The sequence below is a fragment of the Armigeres subalbatus genome, chromosome 2, assembly GCF_024139115.2.
Source record: "Armigeres subalbatus isolate Guangzhou_Male chromosome 2, GZ_Asu_2, whole genome shotgun sequence".
Classification (NCBI taxonomy): Eukaryota; Metazoa; Arthropoda; class Insecta; order Diptera; family Culicidae; genus Armigeres; species Armigeres subalbatus.
In genome coordinates this window covers 194,052,748-194,074,055 of record NC_085140.1, presented here as the reverse complement: position 1 = coordinate 194,074,055, position 21,308 = coordinate 194,052,748, and the positions used below count along the sequence as shown (strand labels likewise).

The window sequence follows — 21,308 nt, the reverse complement described above, 5'->3', positions numbered from 1 at the left end:
ACGTTTTTTGCATTGGTAAATTTAACAGTCTTATACTTTCTACTGAAAATCACTAACTCATTTTCTTAATTTCACCAACGATTCTTTTAATTTTACCAACGATTTTTTTTTGTGTGTACACAGAAAGAAAAATCATTAATCAAATTAAAAAAATCGTTGGTTAAAATAAAAAGTTTCGTTGGTTCTTTTTGGTAGAGAGTTGCTTGTGTTCAAAGCAAAAGTACGCAAACTTTTAATTTGCCTATGGTTTGAAAAGGGCATGCTGCTCTGAAAATAAAAGTTTTATACATTCAAAATAAATTGTGGAACTGTCAAATGAATATGGTCACATTATGGAAAGTATAGTAGAATATGTTCATGCTAAAATCATTTTCCCAAAATTATTTCTTACCCTCCTTTCTTGTTTTTCTTTTGAATAAATTGTTTTTGCTTGTTTTTACATTATTTTATTAGTTAATTATAATTAAAGCAATCACAGTTTAGTCTCAAAACAGTGTCTTCTTATTCCGAACAGCAGGGATACTCGTCGGGGTGTTCATCGTGTAGAAATCTGGACATTGCGCCATGGTTTTCTTGGTGCCGGAACATCTGTAAAAAATGAATTTGAGGTCTCGCATAAGTACGGTTATTAACCATGATATGCCAGAAGCATCGCCCAATTTAATTTATTCTACGCAATGTATGCACCGGGAATGGAAGTTTGTTTTTATCGAAAAGAGAAATTACCGCATTTACTGATACGTTTACGAATGAAAGAATATAAAACGACTTACCTTCAGTTTTGCAAAATTACCAGTAGTTCGGCTATTTTTATCAGAGCACCAGCGAGAAAAAGTAAAAAAATAACATGCAAACTTTAGTTGCCTTTCGATGTCGTGCCTGTACGTAAGTAAGTTTCCTACCGCTGCTGTTTTCATTACTGTCCTCAGTAAACAATGAGAGAAAAAGAGAGCAGAGGTACTATCTTTTTCTTTTTGTCTATGCTTTATCGCGGGTATGTTTTAAAAGTTCAACAACATTTAGGTCGATAGAAAGAACTTTTAATATTTTATTCGGAATAGGAGAAAAACAACTTTTAAATGAAAAAGTAATTTTGAATGAAAATATTTTTACTTTTAATTTAAAGAAAATAAAGCACTTTTCAACAGGAAAGTGCATCACATTCTATTAAACCATTTTTGTTCTTTGTGTGTAGGGACCCAGATGGGGACTCCTAGGGATCCTACATTCAGAGATATGCGAAAGCGGCCATCTTGAGCCAATCGAGCATTGAGAGCTGTCAGAATCTGAGCCAAATGAACATTGTTATTGTTGCGGATTGAATGGTATTGCGATTGTACTTAAAAAGATTTTACGAAAAAATTTGTCGAATAAACAATTTGTTTTACATTGGCAAGTTGAAGTAGTCTAGTTTATCCATGGTACTTTGTTTACTTTGGTACTTTGTGGTACTTTGTGATAATGCACTGTTGGACGTTAGATAACGAAATCTGAAAATGACATTATGCGCAAAGTCATATTCGAGCTCCAACATTTTGCGCCACGGCAAGTGCTGGCAGCGTTTGTTTACAAAGATTACAGCGTTGCTAAATCGTCTGGAAAAGTATTCGCACATCTCTTAATATAGGATCCCTAGGGACTCCCGTATGGTCCAATGCACCGAGTTCATCATTGACGTTTGAGACGGGCGCTGTTTACTAAGAATGAATACTTTTTCATTCATCGAGTTCATGCAAGTGTTCATTTTTAGTAAACAGCGCCCGTCTCAAACGTCATTGTGTTCATTCGGTGCATTGGACCTAGGGATCCTATATTAAGAGATGTGCGAATACTTTTCCAGACGATTTAGCAACGCTGTAATATTTGTAAACAAACGCTGCCAGCACTTGCCGTGGCGCAAAATGTTGGAGCTCGAATATGACTTTGCGCATAATGTCATTTTCAGATTTCGTTATCTAACCAGGAACTAATAACCGGGACATGACACTCGCGAAGAACCGATATAAAATTCATGCAACCTCAAAAGAGCTGACGAGACCAGCACCGCCAGAGGCGCTAGTGTAGTTTACTCACATTTAGGGTAAATTTATTTGAAAGTGTTAAGTCAAGTGTAGACTTTTTTGCTGTGAGTTTTGACAGAACAATAAACTCAAATCTGATGTTTTTGATTTTTGAAAAACAAAATATTTACTAACACAATTCCCGAAGTCGGATATTTATCAGCTAGAGTTAGCAAATCTATTAAATCTAACAGAACCAGCTCTACCCATTTCGGATGGTACCAACGGCATCATCACTGATATTCCGCTGCTCTCATTTCCGAACCGATCCCTATTTGACCACGCAACAGTGACGAGTGTAAGCGGATTACAACCATTAAATTAATTTTGGTGAAACTTTTTACAAGTGCAACGGAATCGGCAGAGTATTTTAGCAAGGCAACCTATCCAAAATTCATTAATCAATCAGCAGCAATATATTGCAGGAGGTAAGCTAGATTAATCTGGTCTTTTTTTTGCCTAATTTTTTTTATTACAGGCGTTCGTGTGCAACGCATAGCAATGTCCATAGACAGTACCCGCTATAGCCACTCAATCGGTCAGTGCCGGTTTGAAAACAGCACTACGCGCACCACTTCCATGCTAAAACGATTCACTTAGGATTGTGTCGGCTGCCCGAGTCGACTTCCCCGATTGATAAAATGAATATGGAGAATACTGCACAACTCTGCCGTTCATTCCTTATGCTATCCGATCAAAGCAGATACAGATCCACGATGAACTGAGGCTGCTGAACAAATTTGATTATCTGCACCCCCGCGAATGTGTCCGCTTACGCTTCTGCTGGACAACCTTTGCTTAACACCGAGCCCATAGAGAATCAAACAACAATAATATAAATAGTGAAAAAGAAATTAAGCAGCGCAATGCGCGGATAGCCGACTTGCGATATACCCCTACCCGAACATCGTGTGTAAACAGAAGGATATTCTCATCTAGGGTGAGAAGGCGTATAGGCGAAGCATCTCGAGTAACCATGCGGCCATGCGGCTGAAGCACGTTGGACGGCATATTAAAGGTATACTTATGTCGTATAAATAATAATATAAAGTAATGAGTTTAAAAAACATTTCTCTATATATACGATTTTTCGACCTTAACTGTAAGGCCGTCTTCAGTGCTGTACTTAATTTGACTAGTCACGAGACACTGTAGACAATCTTACTTTTTCTTCATCATCATGGCTCTACATTCCAAATGGAACTTGGCCTACTTTTCAGCATTTTATTGGTTATTACCCTTTATAACTGAAAAACTCCTCTGATTTTTGTTGAGCCAACGAGGTAACGTTTTAATTCGATAAACTGGCTACCCCACACTACGAGCTTGTTACTTATTTAGCAACTCTATTTGCTTTTTTGTTTTTACCATTGTGTTGTAGTGCGTTTTGCGCCTGATGAGAAAGTATTGGCTTGATTAGAATGAAATGTGACAGCTGAGAACATGCTCCAGCCCTTTTTTATTCGACAAGTGAATTACCGGGGCACGTCCTATGCCATTACTCGCAAGGCTAACTAGAGACCCAACGGCCTAACTGTTGAGATTGAAATGCGTACCTGTTAAGTTACAATCAAGTTGTGGAATAAAATGGAATATACTAACGTACTAACTTTTCTTATTCCACTGAACAGCTATGAATAATTTTCTAATCAAAATGATGAATCGAAAGGTTCACAAATATAATATATATCATGGATTTAAAAAAAACTTTGTTTCTTTTGTCGTATTACCACAGACTTCAAAATTCGACAAGCAATCGATCATCGCATAAGAGCATCGAGTATGCATGCATACCTCCGCACGTGATAAAGAAGCAGCTTGACATGCTGACATACGAATTGTATTCGGTACATCCGCCAATCGCTGCCGGACAGAGGGGCCACATATCAACGGAGATCGAGTTGCAGCCAGCGAAATCTGCGTACTTCGACTGTGTAGTTCTTGGAAGCGTGAGAACAGAGAACGCGTGTCCTGCTGCTGTTCAGCGTAACTATAATGCACTGTAAGATTTGTTTTTTTTATTTTCCATACGCGCATTTTCGGCGTGGATTGAGTTTCAGGTTGCTTTTTTAGACAATTTATACTGCAGCGATCCCTCTGGATTATTTTTGAATAAAAGAATGTTTATCATTACATTTAAATAAACTAGCGGTATATCTATTGGGACTGACAATTGGCCACTGTTTCAATTACGTAGAATACTATGGAATAGATTGAATGTATCTGAGGGCAAGAAACCAAATTAGAAGAGACCTTTTTAAACGATTTTGTTATTCGACCTCCAGACTGTCGGTGAGAATAATGACCCATTGTCATCCACGATGACGGCACTGCAATTTTTCATAACAGTTCTTTGTGGAGTTTTTTTTTTAATATCCAGTTTTCCGCGAGCGGTGGTGGCCGCCAGCTTGTATAAGGGCCAGTCTCTGATTTGACATTTGTGGAGGTTAACTGCACCCACCGTTCCGAGCATTTTGATCAATGTGGTATATAAAAAGGCTTGGAATCCGCTTCAACTAGTTATAGTACAAATATCACTTGATACTCTTTATCGATTTGGAATGTCATATATTTATTCCAGATCCATGAACTTTGACATCAAGCTATTTTATATTTATCAAGTAATGAAGCTTTGTTGTCGCATATACATGATATGTAATTTACACATCTATACTGCCCCTATTCGCATAAGCGTCCCGTGTCAGTTTACTATAAACTTGAGTAATTTGTTGTTGAATTTTTCAAAAATGCTCACGTACTAATTAGTGTACGACTATCTGTATGCATCGCTATGGATTTTTTTTTAAAAGGACCATAATTTAATGTCTTTTTTGTGTAAAAGCTTTTTTTTAAATCTGGAATGTGACTGTTTTGCGAATAAATATCTAGATGAAACAACACAAGTGAGTTGTGATTTTCAAATTTCTAGAACCAGTTGATCCATGTCTGTACGTCGCCAGCCACGCAGTCTGGAGGGTCCTTAAATCGTCTTCCACCTGATCGATCCACCTTGCTCGCCATCTCTTCTTGTGCACAAGCACATTGGAACGCTGACGAAAACCATTATCACTGGGATATTGTCCGGCATTCTGGCTACGTGCCCGACCCATAACCGTTTTATTATAGAATAGTTAAAATACTAATTAGGATTGCTTGAATGATTGGTTGCTTGATTGGTTGGTTGGTTATTTGGTTGGTTGGTTATTTGATTGGTTGGTTGCTTGATGTTGGTTGGTTACTTCATTGTTGGTTGGTTGCTTGATTGGTTAGTTGATTAGTTGTTTTATTGGTTGCTTTTTTAAGAAGTTATTTTTATTTGGTAGCGTGCTTGAATGGTTGGTTGGTTGGTTGCTGCTTGATTTGTAAGTTGGAAGAATGGTTGAATGATTGGTCGCTTCATTGTTTATAGATTGCTTGACTGGTTGATTGATTGGTTGGTCGGCTGGTTAGTTGATAAACTGTTTTGTTGATTGCTTGATTAGTTGGTTGGTTGAATAATTGCTTGGTTGATTGGTAGATTGCTTAATTGGTTGGTTGATTGATTAGTTGGTTATTTGGTTGATTGTTTGATTGGTTGCTGCTTGATTTGTAAATTGGTAGAATGGTTGATTGGTTAGTTGCTTGATTGTTGGTTGGTTGCCAATAGAACCAACCAATCAGGTTGTTTGACATGTTGATTGATTGGTTGGTCGGCTGGTTAGTTCATATGTTGTTTTGTTGGTTGCTTGATTGGTTGATTGGGCTGCGAAATGGTGAGTTGACATCCGGGAAGGGGCGCCTAACATAGCTCTGGTCCTCACAAGTTCCAATACTCACGCTTCCACGGGTCTTCCGATGACAATTGACAGCCAGCTAAGGGTTGCGTACTTAGCTGGTAGTGCACCCTGGGCACTTTTGTCCTTCTGACATCAGCTAGAGTGAGAGGGTGCGTCCTGTGGGGTCTGCCTAGGATGTGGTGGGGTTCGACAGTGGGCTCTGTTGAACTCCTAAAAAAAGCTGCATGTGTCCCCAAGCAGGCCCTATCAAAGCGACCGTGTGCCGCTCAAAGCGCACTAGCCTAGTCCTGGTGTTGGGTGGGACTTTAAACAATTTTGACCCGACTGACCGAGCGTCTGTTCACCAAGGAGGTGCGGCTCCAACAGCGTCTGTTCTGGCATCCAGCGGCTGAGTATGAAATGTTATTCCCAGGAAGCTATACCAAAGATGGCAGCCCCATCCCGGTGGATAGGGAACCTTGGGCCAACAACCTACTGTTCCCGAAACATCAATTTGTTCGAGAATCCGATAATGAAAGAATACGGACTAATTTTACGGCGACGACTCTTAGCGTGAAACAACGGACACGAATAGGAACATGGAACGTTTTAACCCTAGCCCAGCAGGGTAAATTGGCACAACTTGCCAATAAGGCACGCCGCATGAAGCTTGAGATCCTGGGACTGAGTGAAGTCCGTTGGCCAAACTTTGGAGAACACAGAACGCCGTCGGGACAAGTTCTGCTATACTCTGGTTTACGAGGTGAACACGCTCCCCGGCATCGCGGAGTTGGCTTCCTACTAAGCGCTCAGGCACACTCTGCGCTTATGAAGTGGGAACCTATAAGTGAAAGGATAATCGTTGCTAGATTTAGAACACGGGTCCGAAATCTTACTATAATCCAATGTTATGCGCCAACCGATGCTGCCGATCTGCAAGACAAAGAGAACTTCTACAGTCAACTCAATGCCGTCGTAGATAGAATTCCGAAGGGTGATATCAAGATCTGTTTGGGCGACTTCAATGCGAAGATCGGATCCGACAACTCGAATCATGAGCGCATTATAGGACGTCATGGTCTCGGAGAAATGAGCGAAAACGGAGAGCTGTTCGCAGAATTTTGTGGTAATAACGACATGGTGATCGGGGGATCGCTCTTCCCTCATCGACCGGTTCACAAGATCACATGTGTCTCCCGTGACGGCTTTACAGAAAATCAAATCGACCACATCTGCATCAGCCGAAAATGGAAACGGAGCCTTCTTGATGTATGGAATAAACGTAGTGCCCATATCGCGTCTGATCATCACCTCCTCATCGGCGAAATACGCCTGCGCATTGCGCGGATTCGTCGGCAGGAGGAAAAAATTGGACGACGATTCAACACACGGTGAAACGGTCCTTCGTTGAAGAACTGGAGACGCGTGCTGCAGATATTCCGGAAGGTGGCAGCGTGGAAGACCAATGGACCGCCATCAAGAATGCCTTCATCACCACCAGCGAGAACAATCTGGGCGAACTACGCACCCAGAGAAAACAATGGATCACCGATGAGACCTGGAGAAAGATAGAGGAGCGAAGAGAAGCCAAAGCCGCAATAGAGCGATCGAAAACCAGAGGAGCCAAAGTCTTAGTCCGTCAACGATACTCGGCTCTTGAGAAGGAAGTAAAACGCTCATGTCGACGGGACAAGCGAGCGTGGGCAGACTCTCTGGCCGACGAAGGAAAGAGAGCCGCCGCAACCGGGGACATTCGCCTCCTCTACGATATCTCACGACGCTTAAGCGGGGCGAAGATGAATGCAACGATGCCTGTGAAAGACGCGAATGATCAGTTATTGACCGACCCAACTGACCAGCTGAAACGCTGGTTCGAGCACTTCGAACAACTTTTTCGAGTGCCAGCCAGGCCATCACCACCTCGGCATGATCTGCCTAGGATCCGACGTATAGCACGCGTCAATACCGAAGCTCCATCACTGCTAGAGATTCAAACAGCCATCCAAAGCATGAAATCGAATAAAGCTCCAGGGGTCGACCGCATATCAGCCGAGATGCTCAAAGCTGACCCCATGACATCCGCTCAACTACTGCATCGTTTATTTCGTAATATCTGGGACACCGCAACTTTCTCGGTCGACTGGATGCAAGGTATCTTAGTAAAGGTGCCCAAAAAGGGTGACCTGACTGTATGCGATAACTGGCGAGGCATTATGTTGCTGTGTACCGTTCTCAAAGTTCTGTGCAAAATTAACCTAGCCCGGATTCAGGAGAAGATCGATGCGACTCTCCGGCGGCAGCAAGCCGGATTCCGTGCCGGAAGATCCTGTGTGGACCATATTGTCACGCTCCGCATCATTCTGGAGCAGGCCAACGAATTCCAAGAGTCCCTTTACTTGGTATTCATTGACTACGAAAAAGCTATCGACCGTCTCAATCACGAGAATATGTGGGGCGCCCTGAGACGCAAGGGAGTTCCTGAGAAAATCATCGGCCTCATCGAGGCACAGTACGAGGCCTTCTCGTGTAGAGTGCTGCACAATGGGGTCTTGTCCGACCCTATCCTGGTCGTAGCTGGTGTGAGGCAAGGATGTATTCCATCACCGTTACTGTTCCTCATCGTAATAGACGAGATTCTGGTAGATGCGATTGACCGTGAACCAAACCGCGGGCTATTATGGCAGCCTATAACCATGGAGCACCTAAATGACTTCGAATTGGCGGATGATGTTGCACTCCTCGCGCAACGGCGCTCTGATATGCAAAGTAAGCTAAACGACCTTGCCGAGCGCTCCTCTTCGGCAGGTTTAGTCATCAACTTCAACAAAACCAAATCGTTGGATGTAAACACGGTGACTCCTTCCAGTTTCACAGTAGCCGGGCAACCAGTGGAGAATGTTGAAAGCTTCCAATATCTTGGTAGCCAAATGGCGTCAGACGGCGGTACCAAGATCGACATAGGCGCACGGATAAAGAAAGCAAGGGCTGCCTTTGCGAGTTTAAGAAATATATGGAAAAACAGGCAGATAAGTGAACGCACCAAAATACGAATTTTCAACTCCAACGTGAAATGGTGTGTATCAGTGGAGAACACTCAACGGCTGCAGGTGTTCATTAATAGATGCCTGCTTTATATAATTCGGGCCTGGTGGCCTCACAACTGGATCTCAAACAACGAGCTCCATCGTCGTTGTCACCAGAGGCCGATAGCAACAGAAATTCGGGATCTTAAGTGTGGCTGGGTCGGCCACACTTTACGAAGGGGCGGAAACGAAATCTGTAAACTAGCATTAGACTGGAACCCAGCGGTACATCGCAGCAGAGGCAGACCCAGAGGCTCATGGCGGCGAAGCCTCAATAAAGAAATAAAGGAAGTCGACCGAAATTTAACCTGGCAACAGGTTAAAGCGATAGCCGGGCAACGCTCAGGATGGAGATCTTTCAAGTCGGCCCTTTGCACCACCGGAGGTGTACAGGATCCATAAAGTAAAAAAAGTTGATTGGTTGATTAGTTGGTTGGTTGCTTGATTATTTGTTGGTTGCTTGATTGGTTGGTTGAATGATTGCTTGGTTGATTGGTAGCTTGCTTGAATGGTTGGTTGCTTGATTGGTTGGTTATTTGGTTGATTGGTTGCTTAACTGGTTGATGGATTGGTTGCGTGACTGGTTGATTGATTGGTTGCTTGATTGGTTAGTCGGCTCGTTATTTGAATAGTTGTTTTGTTGATTGGTTAATAAGTTGATTGATAGCTTGCTTGATTGGTTGGTTGCTGGATTGGTTGGTTATTTAGTTGATTGATTGCTTGATTGGTTGATTGATTAGTTGGTTGGTTCCTCGATTGCTTGGTTGATTGGTAGCTTGCTTGAATGGTTGGTTGGTTGCTGCTTGATTTGTTAGTAGGAAGAATGATTGATTGGTTGGTTGCTTCATTGTTGGCTAATTGCTTGATTGGTCGGTACTTTGGTTGATTGGTTGGTTGATTGGTTTGGTTGATTACTAGCACCAACTGCAAGGGAGTTCGTGGGGCAGTACCAGGCGGGTTTTATGGGCGAACGCTCCACCACGGACCAGGTGTTCGCCATTCGCCAAGTACTGCAGAAGTGCCGCGAATACAACGTGCCCACACATCATCTATTCATCGACTTCAAAGCCGCATATGATACAATCGATCGGGACCAGCTATGGCAGCTAATGCACGAACACGGTTTTCCGGATAAACTGACACGGTTGATCAAAGCGACGATGGATCGGGTGATGTGCGTAGTTCGAGTTTCACATTCTCGAGTCCCTTCGAAACCCGCAGAGGGTTACGGCAAGGTGATGGTCTTTCGTGTCTGCTATTCAACATCGCTTTGGAAGGGGTAATACGAAGAGCAGGGATTAACACGAGTGGTACAATTTTCAATAAGTCCGTCCAGCTATTTGGTTTCGCTGACGACATAGATATTATGGCACGTAACTTTGAGAAGATGGAGGAAGCCTACATCAGACTGAAGAGGGAAGCTAAGCGGATCGGACTAGTCATCAACACGTCGAAGACGAAGTACATGATAGGAAGAGGCTCAAGAGAAGACAATGTGAGCCACCCACCGCGAGTTTGCATCGGTGGTGACGAAATCGAGGTGGTAGAAGAATTTGTGTACTTGGGCTCACTGGTGACTGCCGAAAATGACACCAGCAGATAAATTCGGAGACGCATAGTGGCTGGAAATCGTACGTACTTTGGACTCCGCAAGACGCTCCGATCGAATAGAGTTCGTCGCCGTACCAAACTGACAATCTACAAAACGCTAATTAGACCGGTAGTCCTCTACGGACACGAGACCTGGACGATGCTCGTGGAGGACCAACGCGCACTTGGAGTTTTCGAAAGGAAAGTGCTGCGTACCATCTATGGTGGGGTGCAGATGGCGGACGGTACGTGGAGGAGGCGAATGAACCACGAATTGCATCAGCTGTTGGGAGAACCATCCATCGTTCACACCGCGAAAATCGGACGACTGCGATGGGCCGGGCACGTAGCCAGAATGTCGGACAGTAACCCGGTGAAAATGGTTCTCGACAACGATCCGACGGGCACAAGAAGGCGAGGTGCGCAGCGGGCAAGGTGGATCGATCAGGTGGAAGATGACTTGCGGACCCTCCGTAGACTGCGTGGTTGGCGACGTGTAGCCATGGACCGAGCCGAATGGAGTAGACTCTTATATACCGCACAGGCCACTTCGGCCTTAGTCTGATTAAATAATAATAATAGTTGCTTTACTGGTTGATTGATTGGTTACTTGATTAGTTGGTCGGTTGGTAAGTTGATTGATTGTTTTGTTGGTTACTTGATTGGTTAATTAGTTAGTTGGTTGCATGATTATTGGTTGGTTGCTCGATTGGTTGATTAGTTGGTTGGTTGCTTGATTTGTTATTTGGTAGGTTGATTGATCTGTTGGTTGGTTGCTGCTTGATTTGTTAGTTGGTAGAACTGTTAAATGGTTGGTTGCTTGATTGGTTGGTTATTTGGATGATTGGTTGCTTGACGGGTTGATTGATTGGTTGGTCGACTGGTTAGTTGATTAGCTATTTTGTTGGTTGCTTGAATGGCTGATTGGTTGGATGCTTGATTGATTGATTAGTTGGTTGGTTGCTTGATTAGTGGGTTGGTTGATTGGTAGCTTGCTTGATCAGTTGGTTGGTTGCTGGATTGGTTGGTTATTAAGTTGATGGGTTGCTTGATTGGCTGATTAGTTGTTTTGTTGATTGCTTGAATGTCTGATTGGTTGGTTGCTTGATTGGTTGATCAATTGCTTGGTTGATTGGTAGCTTGCTTGAATGATTGGTTAGTTATTTGGTTCATTGGTTGCTGCTTGATTTGTTAGTTGGTAGAATGGTTGGTTGCTTGATTGTTGGTTGGTTGCTTGATTAGTTTGAATGGTTGATTGCTGGGATAGTTGGTTGGTCGGTTGCTTCATTGTTGATTGGTTGGCTGATTGTTGGTTGGTTGCTTAATTGATTGGTTATTCGATTGATTGGTTGGTCTGTTGGTTAGTTGATATGTTGTTTTGTTGGTTGCTTGAATGGTTGATTGATTGCTTGGTTGATTGGTAGCTTGCTTGAATGGTTGGTTATTTGGTGGCTTGATTGGTTGGTCGGCTGGTTAGTTGACTAGTTTTGTTGGTTGCTTGAATGATTGATTGGTTGGTTGATTGGTAGCTTGCTTTGTTTTTTTGATTGCTTGGTTGTTTAATAGCTTGCTTGAATGGTTGGCTGATGGATTGATTATTTGGTTGCTTGATTAATGTGTTAGTTGGTTAAATAGTGGGTTGCTTGATTGGTGGGATGGTTAGTTGCTCGATTGATTAATTGGTTGATTAGTTGCTCGATTGATTAATTGGTTGATTAGTTCATTGGTAGCTTTTTTTGAATGGTTGATTTATTGATTGATTGTATTGTTGGTTGCTTGATTGGTTGTTTTGTTGGTTGCTTGATTGATTGATAGCCTGATTGATTTATTGTTCGATAAGTAGCATTCTTGAATAGTTAGTTGCTTGATTGATAGGTTGTTTGATTAGTTGGTTGCTTGATAGGCCGATTAATTGATTGTAGACGGATTGGTTTATGGGTCGATTGATTGGTCGGTTGCTTGATTGATTGGTTTCGGCATCGTGGTTTCAGCATCGTTTTAGAAAACACGCTTGGTGGGAATCGGGCGGTGGTGATCATGTCTACAATCGAAGACTCCTAAAACTACCCGAACATGCACCGAGGCGGAATGGTAGTCCACAAGGCCACATGGAGATCACCTAACCAAGAAACGGAAAACCAAATCGACCACTTTCTAATCGACGGTAAATTCTTCTCCGACATCACGAACGTCCGTACTTACCGCAGTGCGAATATTGAATCCGACCACTACCTCGTTGCAGTATGCCTGCGCTCAAAACTTTCGACGGTGTACAACACGCGTCGAAGTCGGACGCCGCGGCTTAACATTGGGCGGCTACAAGACTGTAGACTAGCCCAAGAATACGCGCAGCAGCTGGAAGTGGCACTTCCAAAGGAAGAGCAGCTAGGCGCAGCGTCTCTTGAAGATGGCTGGAGAGATATTCGATCCGCTGCACTTGGCACGATGCCCCTGGATCAGAGAAACGACAGGTATGACGGCGAATGTGAGCAGTTAGTGGAAGAGAAGAATGCAGCATGGGCGAGATTGCTGCAACACCGCACGAGGGCGAACGAGGCACGATATAAACAGGCGCGGAACAGACAAAACTCGATTTTCCGGAGGAAAAAGCGCCAGCAGGAAGATCGAGACCGTGAAGAGACGGAGCAACTGTACCGCGCTAATAACACACGAAAGTTCTATGAAAAGTTAAACCGTTCACGTAAGGGCCACGTGCCACAGCCTGATATGTGCAAGGACATAAACGGGAACCTTCTTACGAACGAGCGTGAGGTGATCCAAAGGTGGCGGCAGCACTACGAAGAACACCTGAATGGCGATGTGGCAGACGAAGAATGCGGTATGGTGATGAACCTGGGAGAACGCGTGCAGGACATAATTTTACCGGCTCCGGATCTCCAGGAAATCCAGGAGGAGATTGGCCGGCCGAAGAACAAGAAAGCCCCTGGGGTTGACCAACTACCAGGAGAGCTACTTAAACACGGTGGTAAGGCACTGGCTAGAGCGCTGCACTGGGTCATTATCAAGATTTGGGTGGAGGAAGTTTTGCCGCAGGAGTGGATGGAAGGTGTCGTGTGTCCCATCTACAAAAAGGGCGATAAGCTAGATTGTAGCAACTACCGCGCAATCACATTGCTGAACGCCGCCTACAAGGTACTCTCCCAAATTTTATGCCGTCGACTAGCATCAACTGCAAGGGAGTTCGTGGGGCAGTACTAGGCGGGTTTTATGAGCGAACGCTCCACCACGGACCAAGTGTTCGCCATTCGCCAAGTACTGCAGAAATGCCGCGAATACAACGTGCCCACACATCATTTATTCATCGACTTTAAAGCCGCATATGATACAATCGATCGGGACCAGCTATGGCAGCTAATGCACGAAAACGGTTTTCCGGATAAACTGACACGGTTGATCAAAGCGACGATGGATCGGGTGATGTGCGTAGTTCGAGTTTCAGGGGCATTCTCGAGTCCTTCGAAGCCCGCAGAGGGTTACAGCAAGGTGATGGTCTTTCGTGTCTGCTATTCAACATCGCTTTGGAAGGTACAATGAAGAGCAGGGATTAACACGAGTGGTACAATTTTCAATAAGTCCGTCCAGCTATTTGGCTTCGCCGACGACATAGATATTATGGCACGTAACTTTGAGATGATGGAGGAAGCCTACATCAGACTGAAGAGGGAAGCTAAGCGGATCGGACTAGTCATCACCACGTCGAAGACAAAGTACATGATAGGAAGAGTTTGCATCGGTGGTGACAAAATCGAGGTGGTAGAAGAATTTGTGTAATTGGGCTCACTGGCGACTGCCGAAAATGATACCAGCAGAGAAATTCGGAGACGCATAGTGGCCTCCTTAGCCGTGCGGTAAGACGCGCGGCTACGAAGCAAGACCATGCTGAGGGTGGCTGGGTTCGATTCCCGGTGCCGGTCTTTTTTCGGCAATTTTCGGATTGGAAATTGTCTCGACTTCCCTGGGCATAAAAGTATCATCGTGCTAGCCTCATGATATACAAATGCAAAAATGGTAACCTGGCTTAGAAACCTCGCAGTTAATAACTGTGGAAATGCTCAATGAACACTAAGCTGCGAGGCGGCTCTGTCCCAGTGTGGGGATGTAATGCCAATAAGAAGAAGAAGAAAAGGCTGGAAATCGTACGTACTTTGGACTCCGCAAGACGCTCCGATCGAATAGAGTTCGCCGCCGTACCAAACTGACAATCTACAAAACGCTCATTAGACCAGTAGTCCTCTACGGACACGAGACCTGGACGATGCTCGTGGAGGACCAACGCGCACTTGGAGTTTTCGAAAGGAAAGTGCTGCGTACCATCTATGGTGGGTGCAGATGGCGGACGGTACGTGGAGGAGGCGAATGAACCACCGACGAACCGACGTGTCACCCCATGGAAAATAATTCAAATTTGCTGCCCACGACGACGCAATGATGAAAATCATCGAACACTACCGCCACCCGCATAATGGCTCGCGAGGTTTTCGTAGCTCAGCCACCAACCTACGTGTATTAACATTGCAGCGGAGTTGTGTCTTAGCTCATTTGACAGGAGCGATCGCCCGAAAAAGCGAATGACCGTAAAAAAGTGTGAGACAATCAGAGAGCGCCAGTGACACGTCGGTTCGTCGGTGAATGATCCACGAGTTGCATCAGCTGTTGGGAGAACCATCCATCGTTCACACCGCGAAAATCGGACGACTGCGATGGGCCGGGCACGTAGCCAGAATGTCGGACAGTAACCCGGTGAAAATGGTTCTCGACAACGATCCGACGGGCACCAGAAGGCGAGGTGCGCAGCGGGCAAGGTGGATCGATCAGGTGGAAGATGACTTGCGGACCCTCCGTAGACTGCGTGGTTGGCGACGTGTAGCCATGGACCGAGCCCAATGGAGAAGACTCTTATATACCGCACAGGCCACTTCGGCCTTAGTCTGAATAAATAAATAAATAACATGCACCGAGACATTTTTTACGTTGGGACTCGCCTCTTTGGTAGGTTTTCCCCAGGCGGTTCACCCTATTGCTCTCGGTCTTACAGTCACGAGGATATCCTCAACTCGAACCGATTTTGCTTGACCACACAATAATCTTAATCATACCGGCTCTTTAATTAGTTCTCTTCGTATACATACTTAGAAAACGTTCAAAATTCATACATGCCTCGCCAATTTGTTTCACCTGCATCCGATCAGGATTCATTTGCTTCGCCATTATGATTATCAGAATGGTGAATTTCAAGGCTCCGTTTTCTCATCTTTTTGAAGTACGGTGTCGACTGGGCATAAAACTTCTTGATATCCAGTAGTTGGTTTTTTGCGCACGACTACCGCTTTGCCCATAAGATCATCTACATCCCTCATCTTAGCCTGCGGACACTGGTTCAGTTCCCGAATCGATGTTCGTAGATATCTTCCGGTACTACGCCGTAACGAGCAACAGGAGTACAGTAACTGCATCTGCACCTCAAGAAAGAACAGACATTCTTGCACACTGCACTGGCCTGTCTTCCGTATGACGTAAGTCGAAAAGCGGAAACCGTACGACGTGTAGGCCAAATCGAATTAGGCAGAGTTGTGCTACATGTTACTCGTCATCGTCAAACCAGTTGGGTCAGTAATACTCAGCAGTTCCAGTTCCATAGCAGCGTTCAGGGCATACACGTTATTCGGGCTTGCGGGGACCACCGGTGTGACGAGGATTCACTAAGTATGTACTGAACTTCCCAGGCTACTGATAGGAACAAGGTTAGGTCCGATTCTTCAAGGGCGCAGCTGTGTTGCCGCGTTGGAAGTCCAGATTTGATTGGATTTTCGTAGACGGGCGTCCTGACCAAACGTAAAATAAATAGACCGAAGTAGATTAATTTTTGTTGAAAATTGTAATAGATATTTACTTACAAGGATCTCAACTGCAGGGAAAAATGGATTGTGTGAACAAAAACAAAATATTTATTAAACATGACAGATTTGGAGAAAAATAAATGCTGTCAATTATGCACGGCGACAAAAATAAGCGGAAAAACTGATAATTGACAGCATTTAATAGTATCTTTTCAATTGTATACCTAGAACTCTACACACCGATGGAGACTTCAAGCGCAACACCGAAAAAATCCAAGTGCGATATCCCGGTTATTAGTTCCTGATCTAACGTCCAACAGTGCATTATCACAAAGTACCACAAAGTACCAAAGTAAACAAAGTACCATGGATAAACTAGACTACTTCAACTTGCCAATGTAAAACAAATTGTTTATTCGACAAAATTTTTCGTAAAATCTTTTTAAGTACAATCGCAATACCATTCAATCCGCAACAATAACAATGTTCATTTGGCTCAGATTCTGACAGCTCTCAATGCTCGATTGGCTCAAGATGGCCGCTTTCGCATATCTCTGAATGTAGGATCCCTAATTGGACCATGGTCCAATGCACCGAGTTCATCATTGACGTTTGAGACGGGCGCTGTTTACTAAGAATGAATACTTTTTCATTCATCGAGTTCATGCAAGTGTTCATTTTTAGTAAACAGCGCCCGTCTCAAACGTCATTGTGTTCATTCGGTGCATTGCACGCTCGTTCAGCTGAACTCAAATTTGGGTCAGTTTAACTCAAAATCGGAAAAACTGGCTCAAGACAAAATTGAGTTAATGGGCTGTAACTCAATTTTGAGTCACCTTGGAAGATATTCTATTTTGAGTTACATTTACTCAATTTCATAAAATCGAATATTTATGAATTTGAGTTTGTCATTCCAGAAAAACAATGTTTTCAATATTTTTTAATTATAATGAAGATGGTTCTGGTGATAGTTTAAAAACATTTTATTTGTTACACCGGATGATATGCACATTATTTCAATAATATAAAGAAATTAATTCAATTTTGTTATTGGTAAGAAGTACAAGGAAGCACGTAATATCGTAGCCTGGCATGATTTTTGTCGCTTCGAAAAGTGTACCATTCCTCAGAAGCTCGCACTTTCCCATAGCCTTCAGAGCCTGAATTTCAGGCCGAGATAGAACTCCGATACAACAAGTAGCTGCAAGGAAACGAGATAATAGTCTTTGGATCAAGTTGTTTATTTAATCACACTGAAAAGATATTAGGGGTATTCACTCGACGGCGTAGGTTACTGCGTATCTGTTTATAGAAATGTTTCATACATGATCCCAAAGGACATATTTGAAATCACCTATGAAACATTTCTATAAACAGATACGCAGCAACCTACGCCGTTGAGTGATTACCCCTATTGCATAATACACATTTGTGATATATAAAATATATTCAATCAAGTTGAAAAATGGAATGAGGGACTAGCGAAGTTAAGCTTCTCTTCGTACCTAATTAGATTAGCACACTAGTGGCGAAGTTATGTTTAAGGTTCGGTTTAATGGATTGCGAGAAAAATCGAACTGCAGTCCCCCATTCCGGGTTCCAACTTGATTGAGTATATTTATACAATACTTTCCAAACTTACCGAAAAGAAACACTCTCCAGATTGTTTTGTCTTCATTTCAATCTCTGTTCTATTTATCGTTCAACATATCTGCAAATTTAATATTTAAAGAAGAAAAGAATGGTATTTATAGGTTTATAGCGTTTAAACGAATTGTATAACTCACGTTTTATAATTGAATATGATTTCTGACTATCTTCAGCAACCGGACTTCGCCATTTTAAAGAAATTTTCACGGTGAACTCAATTTTGAGTTTCCCACTTATTTATATTTATTTGGGTAACAGTTACTCAAATTCATAAAACTCGGTTAAAGGCTGCCTCACACCTCGGGAAAATTTTCCAGCGGATTTTGAGCCCCGTGTATTTTAAATGGGGCCGGGATTTTGATTTTCCGTGTCCAAATTCCGAAAACATCGCATATGCAAAAATGCATGGGGAAAAATTCCGCGAACCAAATTCCCGAGGTGTGAGGCTACCTTTAAATGGGATTTTTCCCCATGTATTTTTGCATATGCGATGTTTTCGGGATTTGGGCACGGAAAATCAAAATCCCGGCCCCATTTAAAATGCACGGGGACCAAAATCCGGCGGAAAATTTTCCCGAGGTGTAAGGTAGCCTTTACTCAGAGTTTGACGTTTCGAAGGAAGTTATTAATTTGAGTTAGATCGACCCAAATTTGAGTTCAGCCGAACGAGCGTGTGGACCATGAGGTGCTCAGTGAATGAATTCATCGAACAGCCCTTGTGGTACATTTAAACACCTGCGCTTTTAGTACCGTTCTGTCAAAAAACAAAAACAAAAACTCCGTTTGAAACAAAACATTTTTCAATCGCATATTTTGTATTTTTTACGAGTTTACTAATTTTCATGCTAATAATTCAGTTAAAATATGGTTATTGTAATCGGTTTTGAAGGCAGTGCCAACAAGATTGGTGTCGGAATAGTTTGCGATGGTCAAGTGCTTGCAAATGAACGAGAAACCTACATCACCCCTCCGGGAGAAGGTAAGTACCGAAGCCGGGGTTTCTCGGGTGATAGGAACGGAGATAGGATCATACCACGCAGTCATAGTCGCTTTTTCCAAAATCAGTAACTACGCAAATTAAAAAACACGCGTATAAAATGCGAATAAAAGGTTGCAATAGGCAATAGGAAATATGCTCGGTAGTTCCATCTCTTTACCTATCATGTTTGGGAAATGCTGCGGTTTTTTTTTCATTTGCTAAAAAAATATGTGATGCAGAATCTATAATTCTGATAATTCTCGGGTACTTATTCAAAAGGACGTATGTGATTTTGTAAACAAAGATTCAAACGTCGATTTGTCCAATCTGATGGCACTCCCACGCAAACCACCAGTTCACACAGGTAGGGGAAGCCTTCGGCTACTTGTTGGTGGTGTTGGTTTGCGTGGGAGTGACATCAGATTGGACAAATCGACGTTTGAGTCTTTGTTTACAAAATCACATACATCCTTTTGAATAAGTACCCAAGAATTCTTTATTTTTTGGAAATATGTTGTCAAACACTAAAAAAAATAATTTTATTGGCATATCAGTCTCGATGCTGCTCGTATATAGCAGTGTGTGTATCGCTAGGCTGCGACAAGTGTGACAATCGTTTGAAAAATGTTGAAGTATGCGAGGGCCGTTTGAGAATACAGCATCCATCCGCTAACTGGGCTAAAACATCAGTCCAGTTAACGAGCGCCGCTTTTTAACTGGGCTGTCGAGGGGATTTACGATGCACTGTTATGAGCAATGTTTTATATGGAACGACAACAATATACCATTTAGACTCCCCTCGCAGCCTAGTGTTTGTTTTTGTTTTTTGACGGATAACTGCTTTTTAACTGGGCTTTGGCCCAGTTAGCGAACGCCCAGTTAAAAAGCAGTCCAGTTAAAAAGCGCCCAGTTAGCGAACTGTTGCTGTAATTAAATTACCGAAGCGTCCGTCTTTGCCGTACATCCTTTCTGGGGATGGCTCGGGCAGTGAATGAAAGTCACTGTTACCGAGACTGGTAAAAACGGAGGCAACGATACGCAAATTTATTATTCGGCTAATACTTAATTAGTTCTAGTCTAGCGATCGATGTTCATCATTTGGAGGATCATCGATCGTCGTGTATGGTTTGTACACATTGCACCGAGATTTTGAATATCATATCAATGTTTTTATTGTCATAAATAGTGATAAATATCTAATAATGATTTGAAGACAGTATATTGAGTTGGTCAATGTTAGCTTAAATTGGTGATTTTTGTTGCAGGATTCCTCCCCAAAGAAACAGCTCAACATCACCGCTCGAAAATTCATGCCATTTTGAAACGCGCTCTCGCCGTTTCTGGCGTAACCCCGCAGCAAATTGATGTCGTCTGCTACACCAAAGGGCCGGGAATGGCTCCACCGCTGCTGGCAGTGGCCATCGTTGCTCGGACCATTGCTCAGATTTGGAATAAACCTATCCTTGGGGTCAATCACTGCATCGGACACATCGAGATGGGTCGGTTAATTACCAAAGCTCAGAACCCAACGGTTCTGTATGTGAGCGGTGGCAACACACAGATAATTTCGTACGCATGCAAACGATATCGGATTTTTGGTGAAACCATCGACATCGCTATCGGTAATTGCTTGGATCGGTTTGCCCGGATCATCAAATTGTCCAACGATCCCAGCCCTGGCTACAACATCGAGCAAATGGCGAAAAAGGGAACCAAGTATCTGGCGTTGCCTTATTCGGTCAAGGGCATGGATGTGAGCTTTTCGGGAATTTTGTCGTTTATTGAGCAGAAGGCTCGACCGAAAGGAAAGCAGAAAAAGCGGGTGGACGATGAGAAGTGGTCTGATGAGGATTTGTGCTTCTCGCTGCAGGAAACCCTTTTTGCCATGCTGGTTGAAACGACCGAGCGAGCTATGGCCCATTGTGGGTCCAGCGAAGTGCTCATCGTTGGCGGTGTGGGTTGCAACGAACGTTTACAGCAAATGATGGGCATAATGTGCGAGGAACGTGGAGCAAAAGTGTTCGCAACAGATGAGCGATTCTGCATCGACAATGGTGTAATGATTGCCCACGCCGGGTGGGAAATGTTTCGCAGTGGAACCAGAATGAGCTGGGAAGAGGCAACCATCACGCAACGTTATAGGACTGATGAAGTTCTAGTCACTTGGAGGGACGACTAATGAATTGGTAAGTACGTTGATGTTCACTAAAAAATCTTTGTTAAGTTGGAATGGATTCGATTATTCAATCTAATAGATAGAAAGAAAGTTCAATACTTTAGGCCTTTTGAAGCAGATAATAGAGATAATTTGGAAAAATGATTCTTGTTTCATA

The 21,308-nt window shown here is 43.3% G+C and overlaps 1 protein-coding gene and 2 long non-coding RNA genes across 5 annotated transcripts in view; 2 read left to right on the top strand and 1 right to left on the bottom strand.

Annotated features, from left to right (window-relative positions):
* The first annotated feature begins 2,220 nt into the window (after nucleotides 1-2,220).
* On the top strand, nucleotides 2,221-4,114 carry LOC134215684 (uncharacterized). Its single transcript, XR_009980270.1, has 3 exons — nucleotides 2,221-2,488; nucleotides 2,539-3,078; nucleotides 3,796-4,114. It is a non-coding gene; the product is annotated as an uncharacterized LOC134215684 (long non-coding RNA).
* A 13,250-nt stretch (nucleotides 4,115-17,364) lies between these two features.
* LOC134215682 (uncharacterized) lies at nucleotides 17,365-18,264 on the bottom strand. The gene is made up of 3 exons (XR_009980269.1): nucleotides 18,134-18,264; nucleotides 17,989-18,057; nucleotides 17,365-17,547 (listed from the first exon to the last, which is right to left on the bottom strand). It is a non-coding gene; the product is annotated as an uncharacterized LOC134215682 (long non-coding RNA).
* Nucleotides 18,265-18,741: 477 nt separating this feature from the next.
* LOC134211441 (tRNA N6-adenosine threonylcarbamoyltransferase-like) overlaps nucleotides 18,742-21,308 on the top strand; it is a 60,854-nt gene continuing 58,287 nt past the window's right edge. For 2 of the 3 annotated variants that reach the window (XM_062688296.1, XM_062688295.1), the window contains exons 1-2: nucleotides 18,742-18,975; nucleotides 20,241-21,161. In XM_062688296.1, coding sequence (XP_062544280.1) covers nucleotides 18,861-18,975; nucleotides 20,241-21,154 — 1,029 coding nt within the window. In that variant the 5' untranslated portion in view covers nucleotides 18,742-18,860 and the 3' untranslated portion in view covers nucleotides 21,155-21,161. Of the gene's footprint in view, nucleotides 18,976-20,240; nucleotides 21,293-21,308 lie in introns of those variants that run through there. The other variant, XM_062688294.1, reaches the window with a different exon arrangement.